The sequence below is a fragment of the Camelina sativa genome, chromosome 5, assembly GCF_030686135.1.
Source record: "Camelina sativa cultivar CO46 ecotype springtype chromosome 5, ASM3068613v1".
Lineage (NCBI taxonomy): Eukaryota > Viridiplantae > Streptophyta > Magnoliopsida > Brassicales > Brassicaceae > Camelina > Camelina sativa.
Window position 1 is genome coordinate 4,079,000 of NC_141884.1, and position 24,628 is coordinate 4,103,627.

Here is a 24,628-nt window from a genome sequence, read left to right on the forward strand (position 1 = left end):
AGTATTTTCAAATCTCTACTAAATTACTGAGTTAAGAAAAGTAAAAAAAAAAATACTGACAGAAAAAAGTTCAACAATGGAAGAGTGAAAGAAAAAAATGTTAAGTAGTGTGAATTTAAAATCTAATCATAAATTAGTTTGATACTTGGCCAATCCATTCATAGTTGACGCAATGAACCATAGTCCATAGAGTATACATTGTTATCTAAAGTAAAACAATAATTCTTTTTTTCACAATCATATAAATTCACATAAAACAGCTTTTTACATATCAATGAATGTGTCACATGGGAAATATTGTTTTTCATAAAAGTGGAGGTTTCTTCTTTAGGGAACCAATATCCTCGTTGACGTCTTCCGAGCATAGACCAAGAAGAATATGACATTGATTACTAAAAACTTATTTAACCAATTAAATAAAAATGATAGTATTGGTGAAGAATAAAGCTGAGTTGTTCTCAAATCGAATAAGATAAAGTAAAAAAAAACAGTACAAATAGGAATTTCAAAATTCTACTCTCTTTTTTTTTTTCTTTCTTTGCTCAGAACCTATAATAAAAATCCTAAAATAAACTCAATTTGAACTTTGTTGTAGTGTGATTTGGCCAAAAAAAAAAAAAAAACTTCAGTTGTTGTTACACCATAGAAAATCGCACGAATGTCTCGCACACTCAGTAAAGAAAAATTGATGGATTTGACCAAAATGGTCACTAATTGAATGAATGGGTGGATAAGTTGTCGGGCCTCCATGAATTCTTTCAAGAATTCAATTCGATGCACCAATGCCACCAAACACCAGGAGAATAATAGTAACAAAATAGATATTCTATCACAAAGGAACCTAAGTTTCTCTTTTATTAGCACTTATTGGTTAACTGATAACATATGTATTTGCATAAACAATACTAATAAGTTGCATGTGAGCGGTGACCCAAATTGAAAAACATAACTATCCTGAAAGTGTAACAGAATAAGAACTATTAGTCAACTTATGTTGTCGAATCTGAATGGTCCAGATGTTTAAGTCCAAACGTATCTTGTTGAGATCCCTGTTGAACCAACAAAAGGAAGGCAAGCGTGGCTAATCGAATAAAGAAAGATTAATGGTGAAAATTTGATCAAAATATGAAAGTTTAGTGGAAATCCAAAAATAAAATAACTAAAGAGTAAGTGGACCCATTTTGCCAATGGACTTTGATTCAACAATTCCTATTGTATTCCATCTTCAAGTATGTCGTTTACATAAGTATGAACATAAGTGACTTCTAATGTTTTATCTATCTTTTCTTGGTACATCAAACATTAATGACACATTTGTTCTTGTAAACATTAATATCAGACTTGTCAAACATTATATAGACCATAACAGATTAACAGATATCCTACTTTGTGATAGTTTTGTGTATTACTATAACGTTGTATAATGCATGTTGTTGACAAAAACTTACATAAAAATATACTCACATGATAAATTATGTAAAATAACTTCACAATTAGCATCAAAAGTTAAAATATCAATAAGGATATATCGTCAGATATGTATCTAGATATACAATGCTATGGAGTTCTTGTCAAAACTGTAGTGAACTAGTGGTGTGTCGTCTCTCTCTTTTCTTGGGACTTCAAGATGAGTTAAAGCCCCCATACGAACGGTCACTTTAGAATTTGTTTGCTAATGATCAAATTCTCAATTGAGAACCAAGAATACTACTATTACAATCAATAGACAAAATAATTGCACATAAAAAGACAAAACAAAAATATCAAAAACATGACGAAAAAAATAGAGAGGGGAAAGAATGACATTTTGAAAAGTTGGGATTTGAAGGGTCGGTCAATCCATTAGGGGAGGTGGGGAGCAATGTGAGATAATATTAGATTATAGAAATGATGAAGTTGCCATTATATGTGTAAGTTGTATTTTTGATGAAATTATGGAATTTGAAGAAACTTTTAGTATTTTTGTGGGTCTTTAATGTCATATTTACGATACTAATCACTCAAAAAAGTTTGGAACATTATGAATCAAATTTCGAAGGGCAAGATATGTTTGTCTCTTGTCTAAAGTATAACGACGGGACTTCACCCATCTTTTTTGCTTTCCAATATTTTTGATTCAAAGTTTTCTATAAGTAAATAAGTATAAGATACACTCCTTTTTTTCTTCTGGCGGCTAGACGTTATTGTTATAATAAGAAAATAAAAAGTTGAAGCTAGCTAGACAACAAATAAAAGGTCACTCTACATTTCAATATTTCATAGGGGTCGAAAAAGTGTAATAGTATTCTAAACATGATCGATGGAATTATATGTCTAGCTTATTTACTCATATATCAAATGAATGGACCATTCAGAATGGTAAGACGATGAATCGTAAGTTGAAGAAAAAATAAAAATTAATGAAGTTAAATAAACTAAACTTTATGCATGATCGATATCACATAACACACGAAAATTTTGTTTTTAGTGCATCAATATAGCTTTCATCACAACATTTTAAAGGCAGCAATACATAAATGCAATAAATATTAACATTTCATCTCTGTATACCATACAGTATATAGCATATATGTACATGAAGAACTTCAACCATAAACCTCAACTGATATTTGAAACATTTTTGAAAGAGTAGTCAACTATTCTTAGAATTTAAAACATCCACACAATAATGTTACATAATTGAGAGCGCAGTACAAGAACTCCGATGATGTCTTTACTGAAAGAATCATAGAAATTACTATTCATATATAACTAGTTATACTACTATAGTAGAGACTAGAGACTATATATAGAGGTATACTACTCGATTGCATATTGTTAGTAATTTGGTTTATAGTTTGAAAAGAGAGAGAGAAGAAGACAAGACACCAATAATAAAGGCCAAACCCACTACGGGCAGAAGAATCAAGACTGTTAATATACAATCACGGGGACCCTATAATCACGAGCCCTAAAGAACAAATCACGAGCTCCACTTAGCATCTTTACTTTTCCCATATATGGTACACTTATGTTCGTTCTCTCGCCTTTTTCTTCTTTGCCTTTTCATATCTGGTAAACTGTGACCCTAAGATATGTACGTAACACTATACATAATGGGATCATTGCAAAAAAAATAACGTCGGTTTATATATTTAGCCATTTGCATTTTAACTGTACTGTACAACATCGGTTTCCCCATACTATCTTAAAACTATCATGATCATATTTTTTTTTTTTTTTTTTTTTGAATAAAATGTAAAATTTATTCGAAAAAATATTTTTTTACATCAAAGTGCATCGTTTAACATAGAAATATTTTAGAGAATATCAAAAATATGGTAGAAGAGTGATCATCTGCTTCGTGTGGCTGTCCAGACGTCCGTGGAGTAGGAACAGGCAAAGAACAGGTGGTCACGTGTTTCCTGCGAGTTACGGCAAAGAACACAAGTTCCATCAGTCTGTATGTTCCACTTCTGCATTCGATCACTTGTTGTAAGTCGGTTTAAAACCGCCAACCAAACCGTGAAGGAAAACTTTGGAGTGGCATGAGAGAACCAAACACCCGCAGACCAACTCTTTTCCGGCTTAACAACTCGGATGAAATCCCATGTGTCTCTTGTGTGAAAGGACGTTTTGTACTAGTGGAATGACACAATATCAAACAAACACTACAAGAAAATAATTTTATTAAGACGAAATATTTAGTCACAATACAAAGTATTTAGTCACAATATAAACATTGTTACGAATTTATGACGATTTTTGAATGGTTGCAATACAATGGTCACAAATTTTTATTTGTAACAAAAACGTCTCAAGAGTTGCAACGAATATATTAGTAACTATTTTGTCATCAATAACTACGACACCAAAAAGTAACAAAACTGTCTTAATTACAGACTAACAAAATGTCTTTAAATCGTCACAATTCGTGTTTAAAAAATAACGTTTTAATTATGTATCTTATTGTTACGAAACTATAGTCTCAAATGGTCACAAATGATAATTAGAAATTTGTCACAAAATTTTAATAAATACTCAAAAATCATGATATTTTGTGACTATCATAATGTCCAATTTTATCATTAGAAGTTATTTTCAAATGGTGTTATTAATAAAAATTCATTGCATATGCTAAAAATTATAACTAAAAAATCAATCTCAAAACAATATTATTTTTTAAATTTATTATCATACAAATTTTTTACAATCATAAACATTAGATATACATTATAAGCTATCTTTATTCTTACAAAAAAAAAAATCACAAATTCGTCCAGATGAACATATTCGATGATAATTTCCATGTTATAACTCCTATGGAAACGGTTTCAGGCTTTCTGGAAAGGTAAGACTCAGATCTTTCCAACGGTTGGTAGATCAGCTTCTGGTTCAATTTGTAGCAGTGGGAAACGATTTCACAAGATGATTGATGTTAATTCGCGGATCTGCGCAGAATAGGTTTGAGAAAACATGTATAACTTTTAATCTACAAAAAAGGTTACAAAATCCTTTGGGGAAAACTTACATCTATGGGTTGGAAAATTGCTCACCAAAATTCGTCCATAAAAGAGTCCGTTCACCCCTTATTTTCCACCATCTCCTAGAGCATGTAAGATCTGTCCTTAATCTCAATTGTGACTTCTTGTTCTCTTTCTCTCAAATGGTTCACTCTCTCTCTCTCTAGGTTATGGAGGCACGAAATTATAAAGAATAAAACCCTAATCATCTCTTAAATAAGTCTTGTTAAATTAGGGTTAGAGACTTGGCTTAATGGGCTTTGTATAAATGACATAACAATTTATACTATTTTATGACTAATGTTTACTCATTTTTATGTCACAAACTGTGACTTGCATATCTTTTATAAGTTCATAACTAATTTGCAACAACATATTGGTCACAATGTAGTTATAAGAGTGACGATTAATATTATCGTAGCATATTCGTCACTAATTGTGACAAACTTTTGTTACTGAGTTTTTTCGTCATAATATAGTGACGAAAATACTATGAGTTTGTTACAAATAAACTTAGTCATAATATCGTATTTGTCACAAATTTGTGACGGAAATTTTTTGTCTCAAAAATACGTCTCAATAAACTTATTTTCTTGTAGTGAAAGATAATGAAAAAAAAAATATATATGTGCACTGAAATGAACTTTCACTAACGTACAATATAGGTGTAATAGATGTACATTACTATTTTTAACTTTTATATTGAAATTATGGCACATGATACTACGAAATGAAGCGAATAGCTAGAAAATATCATTTCATAATTCTTTTATTTTGTTGGAATGCTAAATATCATTACATAATTTCATATATCTTCGTACATTAATTGGATGTTTATATATACGCTAATACGCTTACGTATACATCCTGTCACATGGGATCATTATAGAACTCCTCTTTTCTTCATCTTTTTCCACAATTTGGCTTGTGTTGATTATGCTGATATGCATTCTGTAAAACAAACAAAACATCACAGCGCTGATTTTGAAAGTCAGAGCTAAACTAGGATCAGCGCAGTTACGAGAGAGGTCTGGGAGAGATCTCATGATTTTTATATCACTTTTAGAAAAGCAAAACCTTTGACAAAATAACATATCATATCGTGGATGGGTTTATTTTCTGCATGACACGTAAAATAGTTTGTTCCATGAGTGGGAGTCCCGTTGTGACTTGATAAAGACAACTTCGCTTAAATATTTGTATGATGATGACAAAATGAAAAGGTTAAACAAAAAAATGGGACAAATTAAATGACTGTATTTATATTAAGAGTAAATCATGTCAATTGATTTGATCAATCACTTCCTGATTACATGTTCATATCTTCTATTTATGTAAACTAGATCATGTAGATATTCTCTTCTCAATAATCTAGCTAGGTTTGTCCGTGTATATAAGTCTACTGTCTGTACATCATATCAATTATCAATTCAATAAACATTTACATGGTATCAAGAGCAAACGATCTCTATATATAAATTTTTCTTTCTCTTCTTCCTCTCCCAAAATTCCTCCGCCGTCATGGCTGCTCCCACCATAACCGATACTCTCAACCCCAATACTCCTTTTCTTCTCACGATCAATATGACAAATGTTACTAAACTAAGTTCCACAAACTATCTTATGTGGAAACTACAAGTTCAGGCCCTTGTTGCTGGCTATGGTTTGGTAGGTTATCTAGATGGCTCCACTGTTCGTCCTGCTCCAACGGTAACAAACAACAGTGTGTTGTCTGTTAACCCAGAGTTTGACTTGTGGAAACGTCAGGATAATCTCCTCTATAGTGCTCTCCTAGGGTCCATATCACTTTCCGTCCAGCCGCTACTCTCTCGAACTACCACCGCAGAGGAGATCTGGAGCACACTTGCTGCGACATATGCAAACCCCAGCCGAGGACATGTTCAACAGTTGAAGGATCAACTGAAAGTTTGGAAGAAAGGAGACCGTACCATTGACGAGTATTTTCAAGGCCTCACCATACGTTTTGATACTCTTGCCAATCTAGGTAAGCCCATGGAACACGAAGATCAACTTGAGTTTCTTCTCGATGGTCTGCCTGAAGAGTATCGACCTATCATTGATCAAATTGAAAGTCGGGATGTCCCACCAACCGTCACGTACGTTCACGAACGTCTACTGAATCGAGAAGCTCGGCTTCTCTCTGCCGCTGCTGCTGTCCCATCGCTGCTTCCGGTCACAACCAATATTGCTACGCATCGTCACCACACCAACAACAACACTCACACTACCAATTCTTCGCGTCACGGTGGTTCCCACCATTCCACCAAGCAACGCTCTAACTCCTCCAATTCAAACTGGCAGTCACAACAAAACAACAACAATAACACTTCTGTCAACAATTATCGTGGATCTCGTCCGTATTTCGGCTGCTGTCAGTTCTGTAATGTCCAAGGACACTCCGCAAAAAGGTGTCCTCAGCTTCAACAACGTTTGTCTTCTGCTGGTCCTTCCCAAGCCAGTCCCTTCACTCCTTGGCAACCTCGTGCCAATCTCGCAATGGCCTCTCCTTATAGTCCTGACCCATGGCTCCTGGATAGTGGTGCTACACATCATCTTACATCTGATCTACAGAATCTGGCCTTACATCAACCATATACTGGTGGTGAAGATGTCTTCATTGGTGATGGTTCGGGCCTCCCTATCACTCATACTGGTTCCACAACACTTTCTTCTCCTACAAGAAATTTTCAATTAGATAACGTTTTATGTGTTCCTCATATACACAAGAATTTAATTTCAGTATATCGCCTATGCAATTCTAACCAAGTCTCGGTAAAATTTTGTCCTGCTTCTTTCCAGGTGGAGGACCTCAGCACGGGAGCCAAGTTGCTCCAGGGCAAAACTAAAAACGAAATGTACGAGTGGCCGGTTCCATCATCATCCGTTGCATCCTTCTATGCGTCTCCTAGTCCTAAAACGACAGTCTCGTCCTGGCATGCTCGTCTCGGTCATCCCTCTGCCTCGGTGTTACAAACTGTTTTGTCACAATTTTCTTTGCCATTGTCTTCTTCTGCTCCTGTCCCTTTGTCCTGTTCGGAGTGTTTGCTTAATAAAACGCATAAGTTACCTTTTCCTTCATCAACCATTACCTCCGTCAGACCGCTTCAATATTTGTTCACTGATGTATGGACATCTCCAGTTGTCTCCGTTGACAATTATAAGTACTATCTTATTTTTGTGGATCATTATTCACGGTACACATGGTTCTATCCGCTATGTAACAAATCTGATGTTCACAGTGTGTTCATTGCGTTCAAAGAGCTTGTTGAAAATCATTTCCGGGAAAAAATTCAAACCTTATATTTGGATAATGGTGGAGAGTATATTGCTCTTCGTCGTTATCTCTCTGCTCACGGCATTTCTCACTACACGACACCACCGCATACTCCAGAGCATAACGGTATATCTGAAAGAAAACATCGACATATAGTTGAGACTGGTCTCACCTTGCTCTCCCAAGCCTCAATGCCTCTACGTTACTGGTCGTATGCCTTCTCAACCGCGGTATATCTCATAAATAGACTACCAACTCCTCTTCTCTCCAACACATCACCATACCATAAGTTGTTTCAGAATCCGCCAAACTACAACAAGTTGAGGGTGTTTGGTTGTGTTTGCTTTCCTTGGTTGCGTCCCTATACAACCCACAAACTTGATGCTAGGTCCAAACGATGTGCTTTTCTGGGTTATTCATCAACCCAAAGTGCCTATTATTGTCTCGATATACCCACTGGTCGGATATATGTGTCAAGACATGTTCAGTTTTTGGAATCGGAATTTCCTTTCCGTCGTTCTCTAGCTGCTCCGGTTGCTTCTGCTGAGATCCCTTCTTCACCGTCTCCTATTCCTCTTCCACTCTTACATTCGTTGGCTCCCAATCGCTCAGTCCTTCACCCCTCTTCATCAACAGATTCTCCGATTGCAACTGCTATGGCGTCCGATGGTCACTCTACACATTCACCGGCATCCACACAAACACCGGCTCCTCCTTCTCCGGCTGCATCGACGGTTCCGTCGCCGTCCCCTCAGGTACGAAATTCTTCATCTCTATCTTTCTCTTCGTCGACTTCTCCAACTTCCTCTGAGCCTACTGCTCCCACAGAAAATGGGCCGAGACCCACGGCCCAGACCCAACAACCAACTCCAAACTTAGCCCCAAATCCAAATAACCAAGACATGACCCAAACAGAAACACGATCTCCCTCTGAAAATTCAGTCACTAACCAAATTGAACCAGAAACACAATCCCCTACCCGGTCTGCTACATCGTCTTCATCTTCTTCCTCGGCATCGTTACCATTACAGCCCGTCGATCCGATTGTTCAGCCACCGCCTGTCAATGATCACCCAATGTCTACAAGAGCAAAGTCGGGGATTTCCAAACCAAACAAAAAATATATGTTCACTGCTTCTCTACCGTATGCTGCTTATGAACCTCAGACGGCGATTCAAGCCTTGAAAGATGAGCGATGGAGGCGTCCATTAACAGATGAGATGAATGCTCAATTGCGTAATCATACATGGGATCTTGTCCCTCCGCCTCCTTCCAGTGTCACGATTGTTGGTTGTCGTTGGGTCTTCACCACGAAATACAACTCGGATGGCTCGATCAGTCGACATAAAGCCAGGTTAGTGGCTAAAGGATACAGTCAACAACACGGTTTAGATTATGCAGAGACTTTTAGTCCAGTTATTAAGTCTACAACAATACGAGTTGTTCTTGGTGTTGCGGTGGATTGCGGCTGGCCAGTCCGACAGCTTGATGTCAATAATGCATTCCTTCAAGGTCACCTAACAGAAGAGGTATACATGTCACAGCCTCCAGGCTTTGTTGATCAAGACAGGCCTCACTATGTTTGCAAGCTCCGCAAGGCGATTTACGGACTGAAACAGGCACCGAGGGCCTGGTATACTGAACTTCGAAATTATCTTCTTGCGGTGGGTTTTGTGAACTCTATGGCGGATACGTCATTGTTCATTTTGCGTCGTGGCACCTCCATTGTCTATATGCTTGTATACGTCGATGATATCATCGTTACGAGTAATGATAATGCTCTCCTTTCTTATACGCTTGATGGTTTAGCTCAAAGGTTCTCTGTCAAGGATCATGAAGACTTGTCTTATTTTCTTGGCATTGAGGCTACCAGAACTTCCTTAGGTCTACATTTGAATCAACGGAAGTATACACTCGACTTACTTGCTCGCACAAACATGCTTCACTCCAAGCCGGTTAAAACACCTATGGCGACGTCTCCGAAACTGAAACTTCTCTCAGGGTCCAAACTCCATGATCCGAAAGAATATAGAAGTGTTGTTGGCAGTTTGCAGTATTTATCATTCACTCGCCCTGACATCTCCTATGCAGTGAATAGATTGTCTCAGTATATGCATGCTCCGACTTCTGATCATTGGCAAGCAGTTAAACGGTTACTGCGATATCTCAGAGGCACCGTTACTCATGGTATTTTTCTTAAACGCCACAACTTTCTTTCTCTTCATGCCTATTCGGATGCAGATTGGGCTGGAGATTCTGATGACTATGTCTCTACAAATGCATATGTTGTTTATTTGGGTCATAATCCTGTATCATGGTCGTCCAAGAAACAAAGAGGGGTTGCTAGGTCCTCCACAGAAGCTGAGTATCGTTCTGTTGCTAACACCACTTCTGAGCTTATTTGGGTTTGTTCTCTTCTTCAAGAACTAGGACTTCGCCTACCTTCTGCTCCGATAGTGTATTGTGACAATATGGGAGCAACTTACTTATGTGCCAATCCAGTCTTCCACTCAAGAATGAAGCACATCGCTTTGGACTATCATTTCATTCGCAATCAAGTTCAATCTGGTGCCTTACGTGTGGTTCATGTTCATACCAAAGATCAATTAGCCGATGCCTTAACTAAGCCACTTCCTCGTACGTCTTTTCTCCATCTGACTAGCAAGATTGGAGTTACGCCATGCCCCTCCATCTTGCGGGGGCATATTAAGAGTAAATCATGTCAATTGATTTGATCAATCACTTCCTGATTACATGTTCATATCTTCTATTTATGTAAACTAGATCATGTAGATATTCTCTTCTCAATAACCTAGCTAGGTTTGTCCGTGTATATAAGTCTACTGTCTGTACATCATATCAATTATCAATTCAATAAACATTTACAATTTAGTGGTTCTATTTCCGTTTTTTCATTCTCGAAACAGTTCATTTTGGTCAGATAGACTTGCATATATCTATATACATTTTTTGTTTTATAAGTTAATAGATTAGTGGTTTTATGGTTATAATCGAGGTAGAAATTTATGATTACTGTGGAAACATGAAAGTATATGAATATGATTACCCAACCTTATTACATATACAGTACTACTTCTCCTTCAATTCTATCAATCTTGTAATTGAATACGTTACAAAAGAGATAAAGGCAATATCATGGGCTTGTCCCATAAACCTTTTATCAACAATTAAGCCCATTAGTGTTATATGGACATGTCTCATGAGTGTTCCATGTTAGTCACCAAAATTAAAAATTGTAAACAAGAATGAGATATGGCATTGGAATCAATAAATTTGAACACGTTACAAGTTAATATTGGGATTTGGAATTTCATGTTCGCCGATTATAAAATAACGTGTGTCTGCACTGCAGAAAAGCTGGTCAAATTCCTAGTATAGTTCGATCGTTGTAAACATTTGGATTTTCTACTTTGTATACATATATGTTGTAACATTTGACAATATTTTGAATACTTTTTATATTTATTCTTTTCATTTTTTTTCGCCAAGCCTAAATGAGTTTAGAACTTATGCTGTGTACGTCAGACCACCAACTAAAAACAATCTCATCACCGGACATAGAGAATGTAATGATGAATAAATTAATCTTTCAATTAGCAAAACCCTAAATTCTTTGGCGAAAAAAACAGTTCTGAAAATGGGGTCACGTGGAAAAGCTGATATAGCTCACAGCCTCACACTAATGGCTTTGGTGAGAAAACAATATAATTGTAGTCGGTGGGGGTTCAGATCAATTATAGCAAAAACATATAATAATGATGATTATTTACTATAGAGCTACTAGTAAAACCATGATTAGTCACCCACCACATGGACGTCGTACCAAATCCTTTGTTTCTAAAAGCTTTCTTTATATTATTATCACTCTCTAAAAATCTTGATTTTTCAGAGGTTGGCTCTAGATTTTAAAATAAGAAAAAAAAATATTTGTAACTCTAATTAGGCTGTTATCAAATTAAATTCTAATAAGAAACAAATGTTGACCCCAAAAAAAAAAGAGAGAAACAAAATAGCATCTATAAATAGAGAAACTAATACTCTTGGACTCACAAAAATTAAAATCAAAATTATTGTTGGTATCTTCATGTTTATGTTGTTATGGACAGGAGAACTGTGAACTAACTTGGACTTAAAGCAAAACAATTATGAAATGATTGTGGCTACTCGGTTCAGTGTGTTACTTACTTATAAAATAATCATAAAACTTAAGAGCTAAGAGTTAGATTAGTCCAAAAACGAATGATCCGTTACAAATACAATAAATTGAACACTTTACACTTTGCTTCAAAATTTGGATAAATTATTGAATTTAAGGTTCAATTCGATTTTGTTTGGGCTGAATACTCTTTAAGCATATTAATTCTAGGCTACATTAATACCTTTGGTTTGGTCATTGCTTTTTGTTAACTTGCTAGTACTCCAACCCTACCTATCCCAAACCATTTGGTAATCACTATTTACGGTATATTATTGTAGTCTCAGGCCGAATCAAAATAGTACTTACTTGTTCAACTTCCTAATTCGATTATACGGTTCCATGTTCACAAAAAGCAAAAAAAAAAACACACACACACATACACACAATGGTCCATAAAGGCGTAATAAAACATTATTCTAACGTTTCCACGGATTTTCAGTTTGCCCTTTCAGCTGTCAACTTTATTTTGATTTTTGTCTTTATCCTGCTTTACTTGAATTCGCCTCTACAACTACAACGTTCAATTTCTGTAGTAATAGGTTTAAAAAGGTATGTATGTGGGAAGCACTTTAATAGAGAGTAGAAAAAAAAAGGCAAGAGTAAAAGCAAAAAAGTGAAGGAAAAAAAAAGAGACACAATCTCCTATTGAATTGCTAGAGATTTATCATAAAGTCATATGATCATTTTTTTCCCAAATTCATGATATACTCTTAAAGTCTTAACTACCTTGCCTCATCTAGCATTATATGGACCAGAAGACAACACTTCTCTAAACTAAAATCAACTACAACAATATCTATATATACATTTTTTAAGTACATTTTGGGTTCTACCTTTTATTTATATTTATTTACAAAGTTAATCCCTAAAAAATTTCTAAAAATAGCATTACTCCAGATTTTGTTTCCTAAACATTTCATTCCAACTAAAAAAAATTACAGCAAACAATATGGAAACAGAAACTATGATATATTTAACCACATTTTCTATATGTTTTGAAGAGTATTCCATCTTTGAATCCTTTGCAACAAAGAAAACAACAATTTGATTCTTTTTTTGTTTTCCAAAATCTGTGAGTTTTGATTCTTAACGTAAGGAGAACATCGATTCATATTTATTTAAATATTATAATTAATATATATATATATATAAACTTATTAAAATTTTAAAATATTACGAATATGTAAAAAAAAATACAGCAATCAATATGGAAACAGAAACTATGATATATTTAACCACACTTTCTATATGTTTTGAAGAATATTCCATCTTTGAATCTTTTGCAGCAAAGAAAGCAACAATTTGATTCTCTTTTTGTTTTTCAAAATATGTGAGCTTTGATTCTTAACGTAAGAAGAACATCGATTCATATTTATTTAAATATTATAATTAATATATATATATATATGAACTTATTATAATTTAAAAATATTACGAATATGTAAAATTAAAAAAAGTTTAAAATACTATATAATATGGTTATGTAGTAGATGAAGTTATAAAGAGGATATGTTGGAATTAATAAAATATCATTAAATTTATGCTAACACGGGTTAAACCCTTATTTTATTATTTGTCAACACTATTAATATTAGAATATTTGACATATAAAATCAAGTTGATTTAATTAAGATTGTGTAAAATAATTTAATCATTAAGAAAAATTTGACTTAATTATAGCGTATAAATGATTTATTATGTATTTAGATTCCTTATTTTTTGTTATAATAATTAAAAATTAAAAATAGAATTTCAAACACTAAACAAAACAAACTAAATATAACAAAAAAATGGTCATTAAGTATATTGCAGGTTAAAAAATTAATATAAAAATTTAGCCGCATAAACGGCCAGAAAATTTGGTTATTATTCTATTTACATAATATCCAATATTTAACAAATAATACAATATAAAATATAAACAATAATAAAAATTATATGCACGTGGTATACCGCGAGTTAAAATCTAATTTTGTAACATTTGATAAGTCTTAAGAAAAAATTAGTCTATTTAGATTAGGTTAGTGATGAATGATGATGATGATGATGTTGAACAATTGATAGATTCGCTTTCTTATAAATTAAAATAAAATAAAACCACAGTGGAAGAATTAGAGATTTGTTTAAGTAGAATTAATTAATAACAATCATCTGAAAGATTCTTCCTTTTTTTACAATATTTTATTAAACTTTTGAATTCGATTTTGTCCCAATTCAAGACCAAAATATAATGTTTATAAAACTTCCGTCGGTTCAACATTATAAAAAATAATAAAGTCAAAATACGCCAAAAAATAACAGTGATATCATTTACACATGTCAAACAACGATTAGTACACGTGTCAATAAGGTGAAAAAGAAAAGGAAGAAAAAGAAGAAGAAACCACGAACGTTGAAACCTATCAATCCCGTAACCTGAAGAAACCGGTAAGACAAGACATCGCACCATGTCCGTTATTGTTAACTTTGGTCCTACAGAGCCAACACAGAACAGAAAACGATGAAGAAGAAGAAAGATAGAATCATAGAAAGATCAGAGATTTAGATTAAGTCATCAGAAACCATGCGAAGACTTTAAGAAACTTATCACCAATGGGTTTTAGTTTTTTTACTCGATTCTCGATCACGTGATTGCAAGTTTCAACCTTTCTCTTCTCTTACCTCTCTCTCTTTCTCAGTCCGTGTCTCTCTCGCTTCTGAAACTCTCTCGTGAGTGTGTGGTTGGGTTTTTGGTCATTGGGTCAATGGCGGTTGATGTGAAATCTGTTCTTGAGTTTCTCCGGAGGAATGGTTTAACGGAAGCCGAATCTGCTTTGAGAGACGATATCAACGAGAAGAACCAACTCGCTTCTTTCGATTTCGAGAAGTTTCTTTTTCCTATTCCTCCTCCTATAAAAATCACGGCGAGTTCTCGTCCTTCTGATTCCACCGGCGAAGATTCCGGTGGTGGTGCTGATGCCTTGAAGTCTTCTTCTTCTGACGACGACGACGAGTTTGTCAGCTTGGACTCCTCCTCTTCTGGCTTCTGTTCTTCTTCCGGTGAGTCTTTTACTAACTTCTCCGATCTTAATGAAACAGAACTGGATGGTGATAGTTTGAATCTTGATCTGTATAAATGCAGGGTTTGTGAATCCGTATGGAGATGGTTCATCATCTGATGGACAGTCTCAATTTGGGACGGCTAGAACATATCCGGAGTGGAGCGAGTTTTACTTACACAACAACAATGAGACTGAAGATGAAGATGAGTTCATGTCTCCTGCGTTTAGAGAATCTGATTTCTTCATCTGTCCTGTAACTGCAGAGGATAAGTTCATAACAGATAACCAATTCAAGAACACGGTTGGTGTTTATGATAAGTCATCATCTCAAGGGTCTCAAACTGAAGCTAGTCTTGATTACTTAGATAAGTCTTTTCTTCTTAGCAATGTGGAGGATGTTGATGATGACTCAAAAGATTTCATTCGTCTGGATGATAAAACTGATGAGTTTAGCTGTGAAGAAAGGGATACAAAAGATAATGGTGGTGATCAGGGGAATGTAACAGATGAAGAAGAGGTTGATGTTGTTCATGAGTTTGAAGATGAATATGAAGTCTTTGATCTTAGAATCATTCACTGGAAAAACAGGTATGTGATCATTTGCATTGGTAAGTCTTAAATAGAAAGAAAGATGGATTTGTAATCGTTTCTTTACAGGACTGGATTCGAAGAGAACAAAGATCTACCAATTGTGATAAACACGGTGATTGGTGGAAGATACTACATTACTGAATACATTGGTTCTGCTGCATTTAGCAAGGTGGTTCAAGCACAGGATCTACACAACGGGGTCGATGTTTGCCTCAAGATTATCAAGAACGATAAAGATTTCTTCGATCAGAGTTTAGATGAGATCAAGCTATTGAAACATGTCAATAAGCATGATCCTGCTGATGAGCATCACATCTTGCGCCTCTATGATTACTTCTACCACCAGGTAAGAGTTCTTGAAAGACTGAATTATCAGTTTCACTCAACCAAGAAGTTTTCTAATTCTTGAAAATAAAATATGTAACAGGAACATCTGTTTATCGTTTGTGAACTTCTCCGTGCAAACTTGTATGAGTTTCAGAAATTTAACCAAGAATCAGGAGGAGAACCATACTTCAACTTAAGCAGACTTCAGGTTTGTTGTTTCCTAGACTCAAAAGAATGCCTAAAAATATGTTTTTGTTTATCTCTATTGATGTTTTTTTGTTTCCTCAGGTTATAACTCGTCAGTGTTTGGATGCGCTTGTGTTCCTCCACGGATTAGGAATCATACATTGTGATCTCAAACCTGAGAATATACTGATAAAGAGTTACAAAAGATGCGCGGTGAAAATCATAGATCTTGGAAGCAGTTGTTTCCGGTCTGACAACTTGTGTTTGTATGTACAATCACGTTCCTATAGAGCTCCTGAAGTGATTCTCGGGCTTCCATATGATGAAAAGATCGATATGTGGTCACTTGGGTGTATTTTAGCAGAGCTTTGCTCTGGTGAGGTACTGTCTGGTTTCCATCTATATGTTTTATCCTACATACTAAAGAAACTAGTAACACAAAATGTAACAATGTGTGTATGTCTGTGTGTGCATCAGGTTCTGTTTCCAAACGAAGCAGTAGCGATGATATTGGCTAGGATTGTTGCGGTTTTAGGTCCTATAGAAACAGAGATGCTAGAGAAAGGTCAAGAGACACATAAATACTTCACCAAAGAGTATGATATCTACCACTTAAACGAGGTAATTTTTTATTTGATATAAACCGAAAAGACTTGATCAGACTTATTTGCTTGAGTGTGACTCGTAGTTGTTGTTGTTTTGGTGTGACAGGAGAGCAATGAGATTGAATACATAATCACAGAAGAATCATGCTTGGAAGAACAATTACAAGTTAGTGATGAATTGTTCGTAGATTTTGTAAGGACTCTACTTGAGATCAATCCATTGAGACGTCCAACAGCTCTTGAGGCACTTAACCACCCTTGGCTCTCTTTGTCTTCTTCTTACGATTGATTGATTTTGTATTTTCTTTTTTGGCTTCTTATTGTGTTGTCTGTTTCTCTGTTTCTCCTGCTTCTTTTTTTTTTTTTTTTGGTTATGAGAATATGTGTATAGAACTGTTTTTACATTGATTTCTTCACATTGTAAGTAAAATGCTTGTGTTGTGCAATAAAAGAATTTTGATGCTGCATAGTTCAGTTACCGGTTGTTGGGTCTATATTGATCAAAAACTTAAAAGTTAAAACTAAAATATTGGACCACCATGATGTGCATTTTATGATGACCAAATATGGTACATTATTTTTGTTACCTACTCCTTGTACCAAATACCAATTACCAAATGCCAATTATGGATTTTAGTAGTTGGAACAAAATTCCAATGTTCCAACATATTGATACCCTTCCATACATCTCATAACCAATCAAGATACACAAAGGGAAAATGTCAAAATTAAAAAAAAAAAAAAAAAAAAAAAAAGTGAAGATGTCATTTAAAAACTTTTCTTAAAATTTTAAAACGAAATGTTGACCACTATATATTGTTATATATAAAGAAAATTCCAGATTTAATAATTAATATGACATGATATCATGTTTAATTATGATAGTTTATAAATTTATAATATTCAAAACTCATAAATTTACATTAAAAATGTTAGATTTTGTGCATCTTAAATAACAAAAAAGAAAACATATAAATGGTGGAAAATTTGATTTCTTTATATTTATGTAATACGAAATCTAATTTTAATTATGAATTTATTCAATCAACACGCATATTAAATAATTAGTTCATAATTTTAAAATAATATTTGCAAACTTTCCTTTTTCCAATAATGTTTTCCCATTATAAAAAAAAAATGTTAAAAAAGGAATGAACGCAGCACTTTCTTCTCTTACAAATCTGTCTCTTCCTTAAAAACTTCCCCAACCTTCATTTCTCCACGCGTGTCTTCCCACCTCACTTATACATTCGACGTGTTTCTCAGATTCCAAAAGAAGCGCGTGAATCGTATGTAATTAAAAAAAAAAAAAAAAAGAATTGACGTTTTGCCTCCTTTCATCAAAAAGCTTTGCGTGAGCAATCTTTGCTCTGTTTGTTGAAACTTGAAAGCTCTCGATTAGTTTAGTTCGATTCATGGCGGAATTGAGTCAAGCCGATTTGGTTTACTCTCCTCGTTCGGTTCAACTATGGAACGTTTTGGTAAACTGGCTCGATTTTTTCTATCGGTTCTTTCTCAAGATCCTTCGTTTTGATGCTCATCATTCACTTCTCTCTACCTCTCCTTCGACAAAGGATGGTTTCAAACCTTTGTCCGTCATCGATTTACCGGAGATTGCGACGGAATCACCTGTTTCCATTCAAATCGCCTCCGAGAAAACCTCCACTGAAGGCCAAGTCAGTACCATCCAGAAACTAACGGTATGCTCATATGCTCTTGTCTTTTGATTTCTCAAAATGTTAGTGTGCTTCAAGAAACTGCGATCATTTCTAGAATCTTTTAGCTTGTTTGGTTTGGATTAGCTTTGCTCAATTTTGATGAATCATTCATAGATTAAGCAATAACTTGTGTAGTTGCTGCCACTAGTATGTTATGTTATGGTACTTATATATGTTGGAAGCAAATGGTGAAAGATGATTATGTTATTGGTAGTGTTTTGAGTTATTCCGAAATATGTAGGTAGTTCTTGACTTGGATGAGACACTAGTGAGTGCCTATGAGACATCTAGTCTACCTGCTGCATTACGTACACAAGCTATTGAAGCTGGATTGAAATGGTTTGAGCTGGAGTGTGTATCATCAACCAAGGTGATTTTACTACTAAGTACTAGCTATCAAGTTACTTAACCAAGATTAATTTGGTTGATATGCAAATAATTAATCTCATTTTTTTTTTGCGTGAAGGAATGCAATGGGAAGCCTAAAATCAGCCATGTAACAGTGTTTGAGCGTCCAGGATTGCACGAATTCTTAGAAAATCTCAGCCAATTTGCACATCTTATTCTTTTTACTGCTGCTCTCGAAGGTCACTCCTTGAGTCACTTTACTACTTCTCTGTTTTATCACTCTGTTCTCGGTTTAAGCGTTTTTAACATGTTTATCAAAATCTGCAGATTATGCTAGACCTCTTGTGGATAGAATAGATACAAAACATGTATTAAACCATCGGCTTTATCGTCCTTCTACAACCAGCACGTAAGTTGTTGGTTTGAACAAATGATATGATTTTAGTATTTTACCTTTCTTTTTTTAAGATATGTTGTGAATGAGTGAGTGTATTCTCTGTGTTCCCAATATCAGGCACTATCGAGATCATGTGAAGGATCTGTTATGCGTATCAAAGAATATGTATAGGACTGTTATTGTCGACAACAATCCTTACTGCTTTCTATTACAACCTGTAAACGGGATTCCATGTGAATCGTTTTCCGCAGAACAGCCAAATGATACTCAGGTATGTAAATCCAAACTCAATTTAGTTCATGTAATACTGAAAACATGGTTTGTTCAATCGTTGGAATCTATCTAATGAGATCTTATGCAACCAAAAAACACATATGAAGCTACTAGACGTTGTTCTCCCACTTCTTAAGCAACTTTCAGAAGAAGAAGATGTAAGACTAGCACTTTACGATAGATTTCACATGCCTGAATGGTTTGAAAAGCAAGGCATACCACAGTCTTGCTGGACATCATCATCACAGGTACCTGAATCTAGATAGGTGGAATCTCTCTCTCATAGCTTACATATATAAGTGGAAAGTGTTTGACAAGTTTGGTTGGGACCAACCAACTAAATTGGACATACTACTGTGACTGTGTATTCATGTTTTGATTAAAATAAAAATAAAGATCAGAGTCTGATTTCGTCTATTTATGATCAATCCATTACGATTTACTAAACATGTCCAACATGTTTGTTTTTGCTTCCTATTTTATGGCAACTTCATGTTGGTCGACATGAAAACATGGCCATATCCAAAAAAAATTACAATCCACAATCTATCTTTTTTCAAATCAGCTCATGTTTTTCATATACCAAAATACAAAACCTATAAATACTAACCTCAAAAGTATCATGGTTTGACATTGAACGTTTTGGCATGTGTAGCCATGTAAAGTTATTGTGATGCACTAAAAAAATTCTTGTTACTTGATTTATAGATTACCATAGCATTTGGCTTTGTATGATTATAGGATTTGTATTACGTATCTGAATCCATCAGTCACCTTGACTCCTATTGGTAATTTAGTATTAGCACCTAACCTGATAACGTATTCTCTTACTTATATGACTTATCATAAGATCCTCGTGGATTGAATAGCGAAACAAACTCCCTAAAGAACCCTAGTTAATAACCCTGATAAATCCTTTACTAATTAACACCTTTTAAAAATAAAAATAACCCCAAAAAAAAATAAAGAGAGACAAAAACCCCAAAACACAAAACCCTAATTTGGATTCAAGAAGGCCGTCTTCAAGATCATCCCACTGGTTGATCTATCAAAGAAAATCTAACATAGTCAATAGCGAAGCAAATCTTTTGAGTCATTATATGCCTAAACATCCAAACAGTGATAAAATCGGAAGTCATCTTAAGACCATAATTTGCCACAAACTCCTTCCATCCCGAAGTTAAAACAGGTGTTCTAACCCCATTCCAGATCTTGAACTTCATCTGTTGAACTTCCCCGTCTGGTCCGTAGACCGAAACATCAAGCCCTAAGCTCGGATTCTCTGATTCTTCTAGAAAAGGAAGCATCGTCTCCTCCACTAGCTGCCTCGGTAACAAGAGCCTGCTTTGATATTTATCCACGTCGCTCAATATCAACTGCTTCTTTAGCGGTTTGCTGAATCGCCTCGTCACCTCAGCATCCTTGAATATCTCTACTGGATCAGGGTCATCTCTATACCATACCTGAATGAGCCTCAGAGTTTCTTCTGAAAAGAGCTCCTCCTTATTTATTTTCATCGTATTCTGATTGTTGTCAGCATATTTCCTCTTCCTAGACGGCTTTTGATGAGCTTGGCTTACTTGTGATAATGGAGTCGACTCAACCTCATCATCTATATCGTCTTCTTCTGGTGACTGATTTAGATATTGAGCTTGAGCTTGGTGTATGTAAATCAATGTCCAGGCAGCCACGTGAAGGTCTTCATCTTCTTCTTGTGTGAAAGCCATGATTTCTCAGGGTCTCCCTATCTTACCTTGCGGAACAGTCAATATATTTAGGGTTGTATTTTCTTTCTTTCTTTGATCTTGTATGAACGCTTAACTAAATATATTTTCCTTATATACTTAGGTTTTCCATTTAAATTGTATTTTCCTTTATTAAAAAGCAAATAAAACATTTATTCATGATATTGGGTAAAATTTAATTAAGAAGGTAATATAAAGCGAAAGTTTCTTGGTGTTATATATCATATATCAATTTAATTGAGTGATATATCACATATATCATATATTTTTTTGATAATTATATCATATATGATATATATATATATATATATATATATATATATATATATATATATATCACTCATGCATCTCCTACTTTCTTCAACGCAGAACACTAAGGCATTGAAATGTATGTATAGAAATATAGAATATACGGAGCCTGCTACGTCGTCCAAACACTATGTCCCAGTGCTGGAGGAACTTAGGGCTAGAGACTTGTCTTATGCAGTTATGCTCTCTAGGTTCTACATCTTTTCATGGAGAGAGTCTGGAGTCAAGGGCATTGGTCACTGTATTTTTCCTAATGAGTCCCCAGCTTACCAGAACTCAAGATTGATTTTGAGAGATTGTATATGAAGGAAAGGTGAATCCCTATTTTATCCATTGATATGCTCTGTTTCTTATGTAACTTGAGTTCTTGTCATCTCAATACAAGTTATGTTTGTTCATTATCTAGGGGAAAGCCAAGAAGGTTCTTGAGGCGCTGTGAAATCTTTACTTCCCAGCTTGAAACAGTAACGCCATACATGCTTTTCAAGGTAAAAAAATATTCATGACTCTGTAGTTATATGTTGCCAACATATAACCCACTAGTTCTTACTGCTACTTTTGATACTCTACTGTAGAATTCATGCAACCGCAAAACTTCAAACATGCGTGATAGTCTGATAGACCTACTGATATTGGTGTACAAAAGTCTTGCAGATGCATTTGTCTATTTGAATCTCCAGAGGTACACTTCTTTACGTAATGATCAACCTTAGGAAGTAGTTCTGTTTCCTCTGTTTTAAGAAGTTTGGTTTTGTTACTCAGGGCCAACAACTAAATTAGGATGTATTTGAAACCATATATAATTATATACTACCATGCACTCAAAAGCATCTCAGAGTTGCTGCAAGTGATGGTGCCTATGAGACATACAAAGGTAGCTAGTCTAGTGATAAAGGTATACATCTCATTCGGTAATTATTTCTATAGCCTATGACTAAACTTCATCTGATGATTCTCTAGGAATTCTTTCAACCTGACATGTGGAATAACAATTGAAACATAATTTTCGTAAAGATAGTTAAAAATATAATGATGCAATATATAACACAGTTATTTTTAGTTTGAATTTTCAAATTTAAAATCCACATACCAGTTACCGCAATATATATCCCATGAATTTAGTGATTTTGCATTTAACTGATAGTTCCTTAATATTTGGATACTAGTTACAACTTACAATTCATTTTTTTCATATAAATTCTTGTGAAGAACGTTAACTTTTTGTTAGATCATATCGTTGGGTTTTTGTTGAGTTAAAAAAATGGTGTCCTTCCCCAATCTCAACTCTGATGCTGGATTGAAGAAGCTCGACGAGTATCTTCTCACTCGTTATTACATTTCTAGGTTAAACTTAATTTTCCCTTTATTTTCACTGAGCACCAAAGATGTTTCAATTAAGTAGTGCACAAGCACAACACTAATAGATCAGATTCTACTTAACCTTTACCTTTTGGAACAACCAGTACGTTGAAGATTTAATACGTTTAAGGTATTTAGTTTCCCACTATGTATACTCTTACAGTTACAAGGCTACAAAAGATGATATTACTGTCTACGGGGCTCTTCTAAATCCTCCAACTTCACAGTATGTGAATGCATCTCGTTGGTACAACCACATGGAGATCCTCTTGAGAAGAGGTATCACGTAAGTTTCCTCCACTTGCCTTGTATGCATAGATTTTAATTTACGTATAGCTGTTTGGATTTATTTTAACTCGTGTGTGTCTTTATTTGTAGATGTATCTCTTCTGAAGAGAGTTGTGTCACTATTGATGGATCTTCTGCTATTGATTCTAAGGTACTCTATTGTTTGTTAGTTTGTCCAATGGTTCCATGGAATCATGTTTGGCGCTTATGTAAGATTATACTCTAGTTAGTGAGATCAATATCTTATCCGTTATTGGCTCATTTCTTCCATCATATTGTAGGATGGTTGGGAAGTTGTTGATGATGATGATCAAGATATTGACATTATTAAGGAGGAACCCGAAGAGAAAAAGAAAGCTACTTTGGAGGCGTCCACAAGGAAGGAAAGTATGTTATGGTTTGGGGACACTCTTTGTATAAATTTCTCATCATTTGTCTTAAATGGTCAATAGATCAAACGGGTTTGTTTCATCCTTTGGGCAGCTTGGCAGTCAGGGCTAATGGTTATCACACCGCGTAATGATGAGATGGACATGGAGAAGCTAAAGGATGATATAAGATCTATTCAGATGGAAGGATTGATTTGGGGACCATGTAAGTTTGTTTCATCTCTAGCACCCTCAAAATGTTTTTAAATTTCGGGAAGGTAGTATACTAATAGTAAAACTCTGAAATCTCTCAGCGAAACTTTTCTCTGTTGGTTATGGAGTCAAGTTGTTGCGTATCATATTCATCATATATGATGATGACCTTTTCTGTTTCGACACCCTTGTCGAGACGCATATATATAACTGTGGGCGTGTCAGGAGCGTTGAATTTTCCGACTTCGAGTGTTGTCCTAATGATGATGGTGACCTACTCGACGAGGAGACTGAAGAGGAAATGAAAGCTGCCGGGAAATCAGGGCTAATGCTTGCCCGGTGTGGTGGTAAGAAGACCGACATAATTAAGAAGGAAGAAGAACGTTTAAGATCCATCCAGATGGAAGGAGTGTCTTGGGGAACAAGTAAGTTGGTGGATCTCTTACACCCTCAATATCTTTTTACAATCTAATATTCCAATATCTCTCTATTTTATTTTTCAGCAAAGCTTTTCAACCTTGGCTATGGACTTATATATAAGCGGACCATGTTCACCATTATTGACGACCGTGTGTCTCTTGACACCATTCGCCGAAAAGGGTTGGGTGAAATTCCCTTGAACAGAATATGAAAGTGTTTAAAATACTTTTTCAAATCCTTTGAAACTGCAAATTTTTATATTGTGTGTTAATGCCAAAGATGTTTGTTTGGTATTGAATCTCAGCACAGAGCCGTCTTTTTGCAATTCTGAGAATCGAATCTACCACCTCTTACTCCTCCACCTAGCACTTAACCAGTAGAACTATAAGAGAATTTTACCAAAAATAGGGCCGAAAAATTGATA

General features: G+C 35.0%; 3 protein-coding genes and 1 pseudogene across 6 annotated transcripts; 3 read left to right on the forward strand and 1 right to left on the reverse strand.

Moving 5' to 3' along the window:
- The first annotated feature begins 14,124 nt into the window (after positions 1-14,124).
- Positions 14,125-17,233, forward strand: LOC104785399 (serine/threonine-protein kinase ppk15). 2 transcript variants are annotated; one of them, XM_010510603.2, is made up of 7 exons: positions 14,125-15,055; positions 15,138-15,645; positions 15,715-15,994; positions 16,076-16,183; positions 16,264-16,542; positions 16,639-16,782; positions 16,873-17,233. In XM_010510603.2, the coding sequence occupies exons 1-7, from the start codon at positions 14,761-14,763 to the stop codon at positions 17,053-17,055; spliced, it is 1,797 nt and encodes a 598-aa protein (XP_010508905.1). In that variant the 5' UTR covers positions 14,125-14,760; the 3' UTR covers positions 17,056-17,233. The 2 variants fall into 2 exon arrangements, with proteins under 2 accessions (XP_010508905.1, XP_087308121.1); XM_087451995.1 differs by having other exon boundaries at positions 14,652-15,055; positions 16,264-16,537.
- Positions 17,234-17,775: 542 nt separating this feature from the next.
- On the forward strand, positions 17,776-22,383 carry LOC104785403 (uncharacterized). Of its 2 annotated transcripts, XR_015558223.1 has the most exons (10): positions 17,990-18,466; positions 18,726-18,854; positions 18,951-19,071; positions 19,160-19,241; positions 19,347-19,500; positions 19,610-19,750; positions 21,617-21,869; positions 21,963-22,044; positions 22,132-22,238; positions 22,319-22,383. XR_015558223.1 is itself a non-coding variant. In XM_010510608.3 (6 exons), exons 1-6 carry the CDS (start codon positions 18,182-18,184, stop codon positions 19,766-19,768), a joined length of 930 nt encoding a protein of 309 aa, XP_010508910.2. In that variant the 5' UTR covers positions 17,776-18,181; the 3' UTR covers positions 19,769-19,919. The 2 variants fall into 2 exon arrangements, 1 of the variants encoding a protein (XP_010508910.2); XM_010510608.3 differs by lacking the exons at positions 21,617-21,869; positions 21,963-22,044; positions 22,132-22,238; positions 22,319-22,383 and having other exon boundaries at positions 17,776-18,466; positions 19,610-19,919.
- Positions 20,490-21,303, reverse strand: LOC104785402 (putative B3 domain-containing protein At4g03170 pseudogene; annotated as a pseudogene). Its single transcript, XR_015558224.1, has one exon. The product of XR_015558224.1 is annotated as a putative B3 domain-containing protein At4g03170 pseudogene (transcript).
- A 434-nt stretch (positions 22,384-22,817) lies between the features above and the next one.
- LOC104785400 (elongation factor 1-delta 1-like) lies at positions 22,818-24,529 on the forward strand. Its single transcript, XM_087452731.1, has 7 exons — positions 22,818-22,900; positions 22,986-23,201; positions 23,294-23,354; positions 23,485-23,590; positions 23,687-23,797; positions 23,886-24,209; positions 24,288-24,529. The coding sequence occupies exons 1-7, from the start codon at positions 22,818-22,820 to the stop codon at positions 24,413-24,415; spliced, it is 1,029 nt and encodes a 342-aa protein (XP_087308857.1). The 3' UTR covers positions 24,416-24,529.
- Positions 24,530-24,628: the final 99 nt, after the last annotated feature.

What these genes read in the sequence shown, in the direction of transcription:
- LOC104785400 (XM_087452731.1), top strand. Translation starts at nt 22,818, where the DNA reads ATGGTGTCCTTCCCCAATCTCAACTCTGATGCTGGATTGAAGAAGCTC. An exon ending in CTTCTGCTATTGATTCTAAG is followed by an intron (nt 23,355 to 23,484) that starts GTACTCTATTGT and finishes ATCATATTGTAG; the next exon opens with GATGGTTGGGAAGTTGTTGA. An exon ending in GGCGTCCACAAGGAAGGAAA is followed by an intron (nt 23,591 to 23,686) that starts GTATGTTATGGT and finishes TCCTTTGGGCAG; the next exon opens with CTTGGCAGTCAGGGCTAATG.
- LOC104785403 (XM_010510608.3), top strand. Translation starts at nt 18,182, where the DNA reads ATGGCGGAATTGAGTCAAGCCGATTTGGTTTACTCTCCTCGTTCGGTT. An exon ending in GTACCATCCAGAAACTAACG is followed by an intron (nt 18,467 to 18,725) that starts GTATGCTCATAT and finishes CGAAATATGTAG; the next exon opens with GTAGTTCTTGACTTGGATGA. An exon ending in CGTCCTTCTACAACCAGCAC is followed by an intron (nt 19,242 to 19,346) that starts GTAAGTTGTTGG and finishes TCCCAATATCAG; the next exon opens with GCACTATCGAGATCATGTGA.
- LOC104785399 (XM_010510603.2), top strand. Translation starts at nt 14,761, where the DNA reads ATGGCGGTTGATGTGAAATCTGTTCTTGAGTTTCTCCGGAGGAATGGT. An exon ending in CAGAGCTTTGCTCTGGTGAG is followed by an intron (nt 16,543 to 16,638) that starts GTACTGTCTGGT and finishes TGTGTGCATCAG; the next exon opens with GTTCTGTTTCCAAACGAAGC. An exon ending in ATATCTACCACTTAAACGAG is followed by an intron (nt 16,783 to 16,872) that starts GTAATTTTTTAT and finishes TTGGTGTGACAG; the next exon opens with GAGAGCAATGAGATTGAATA.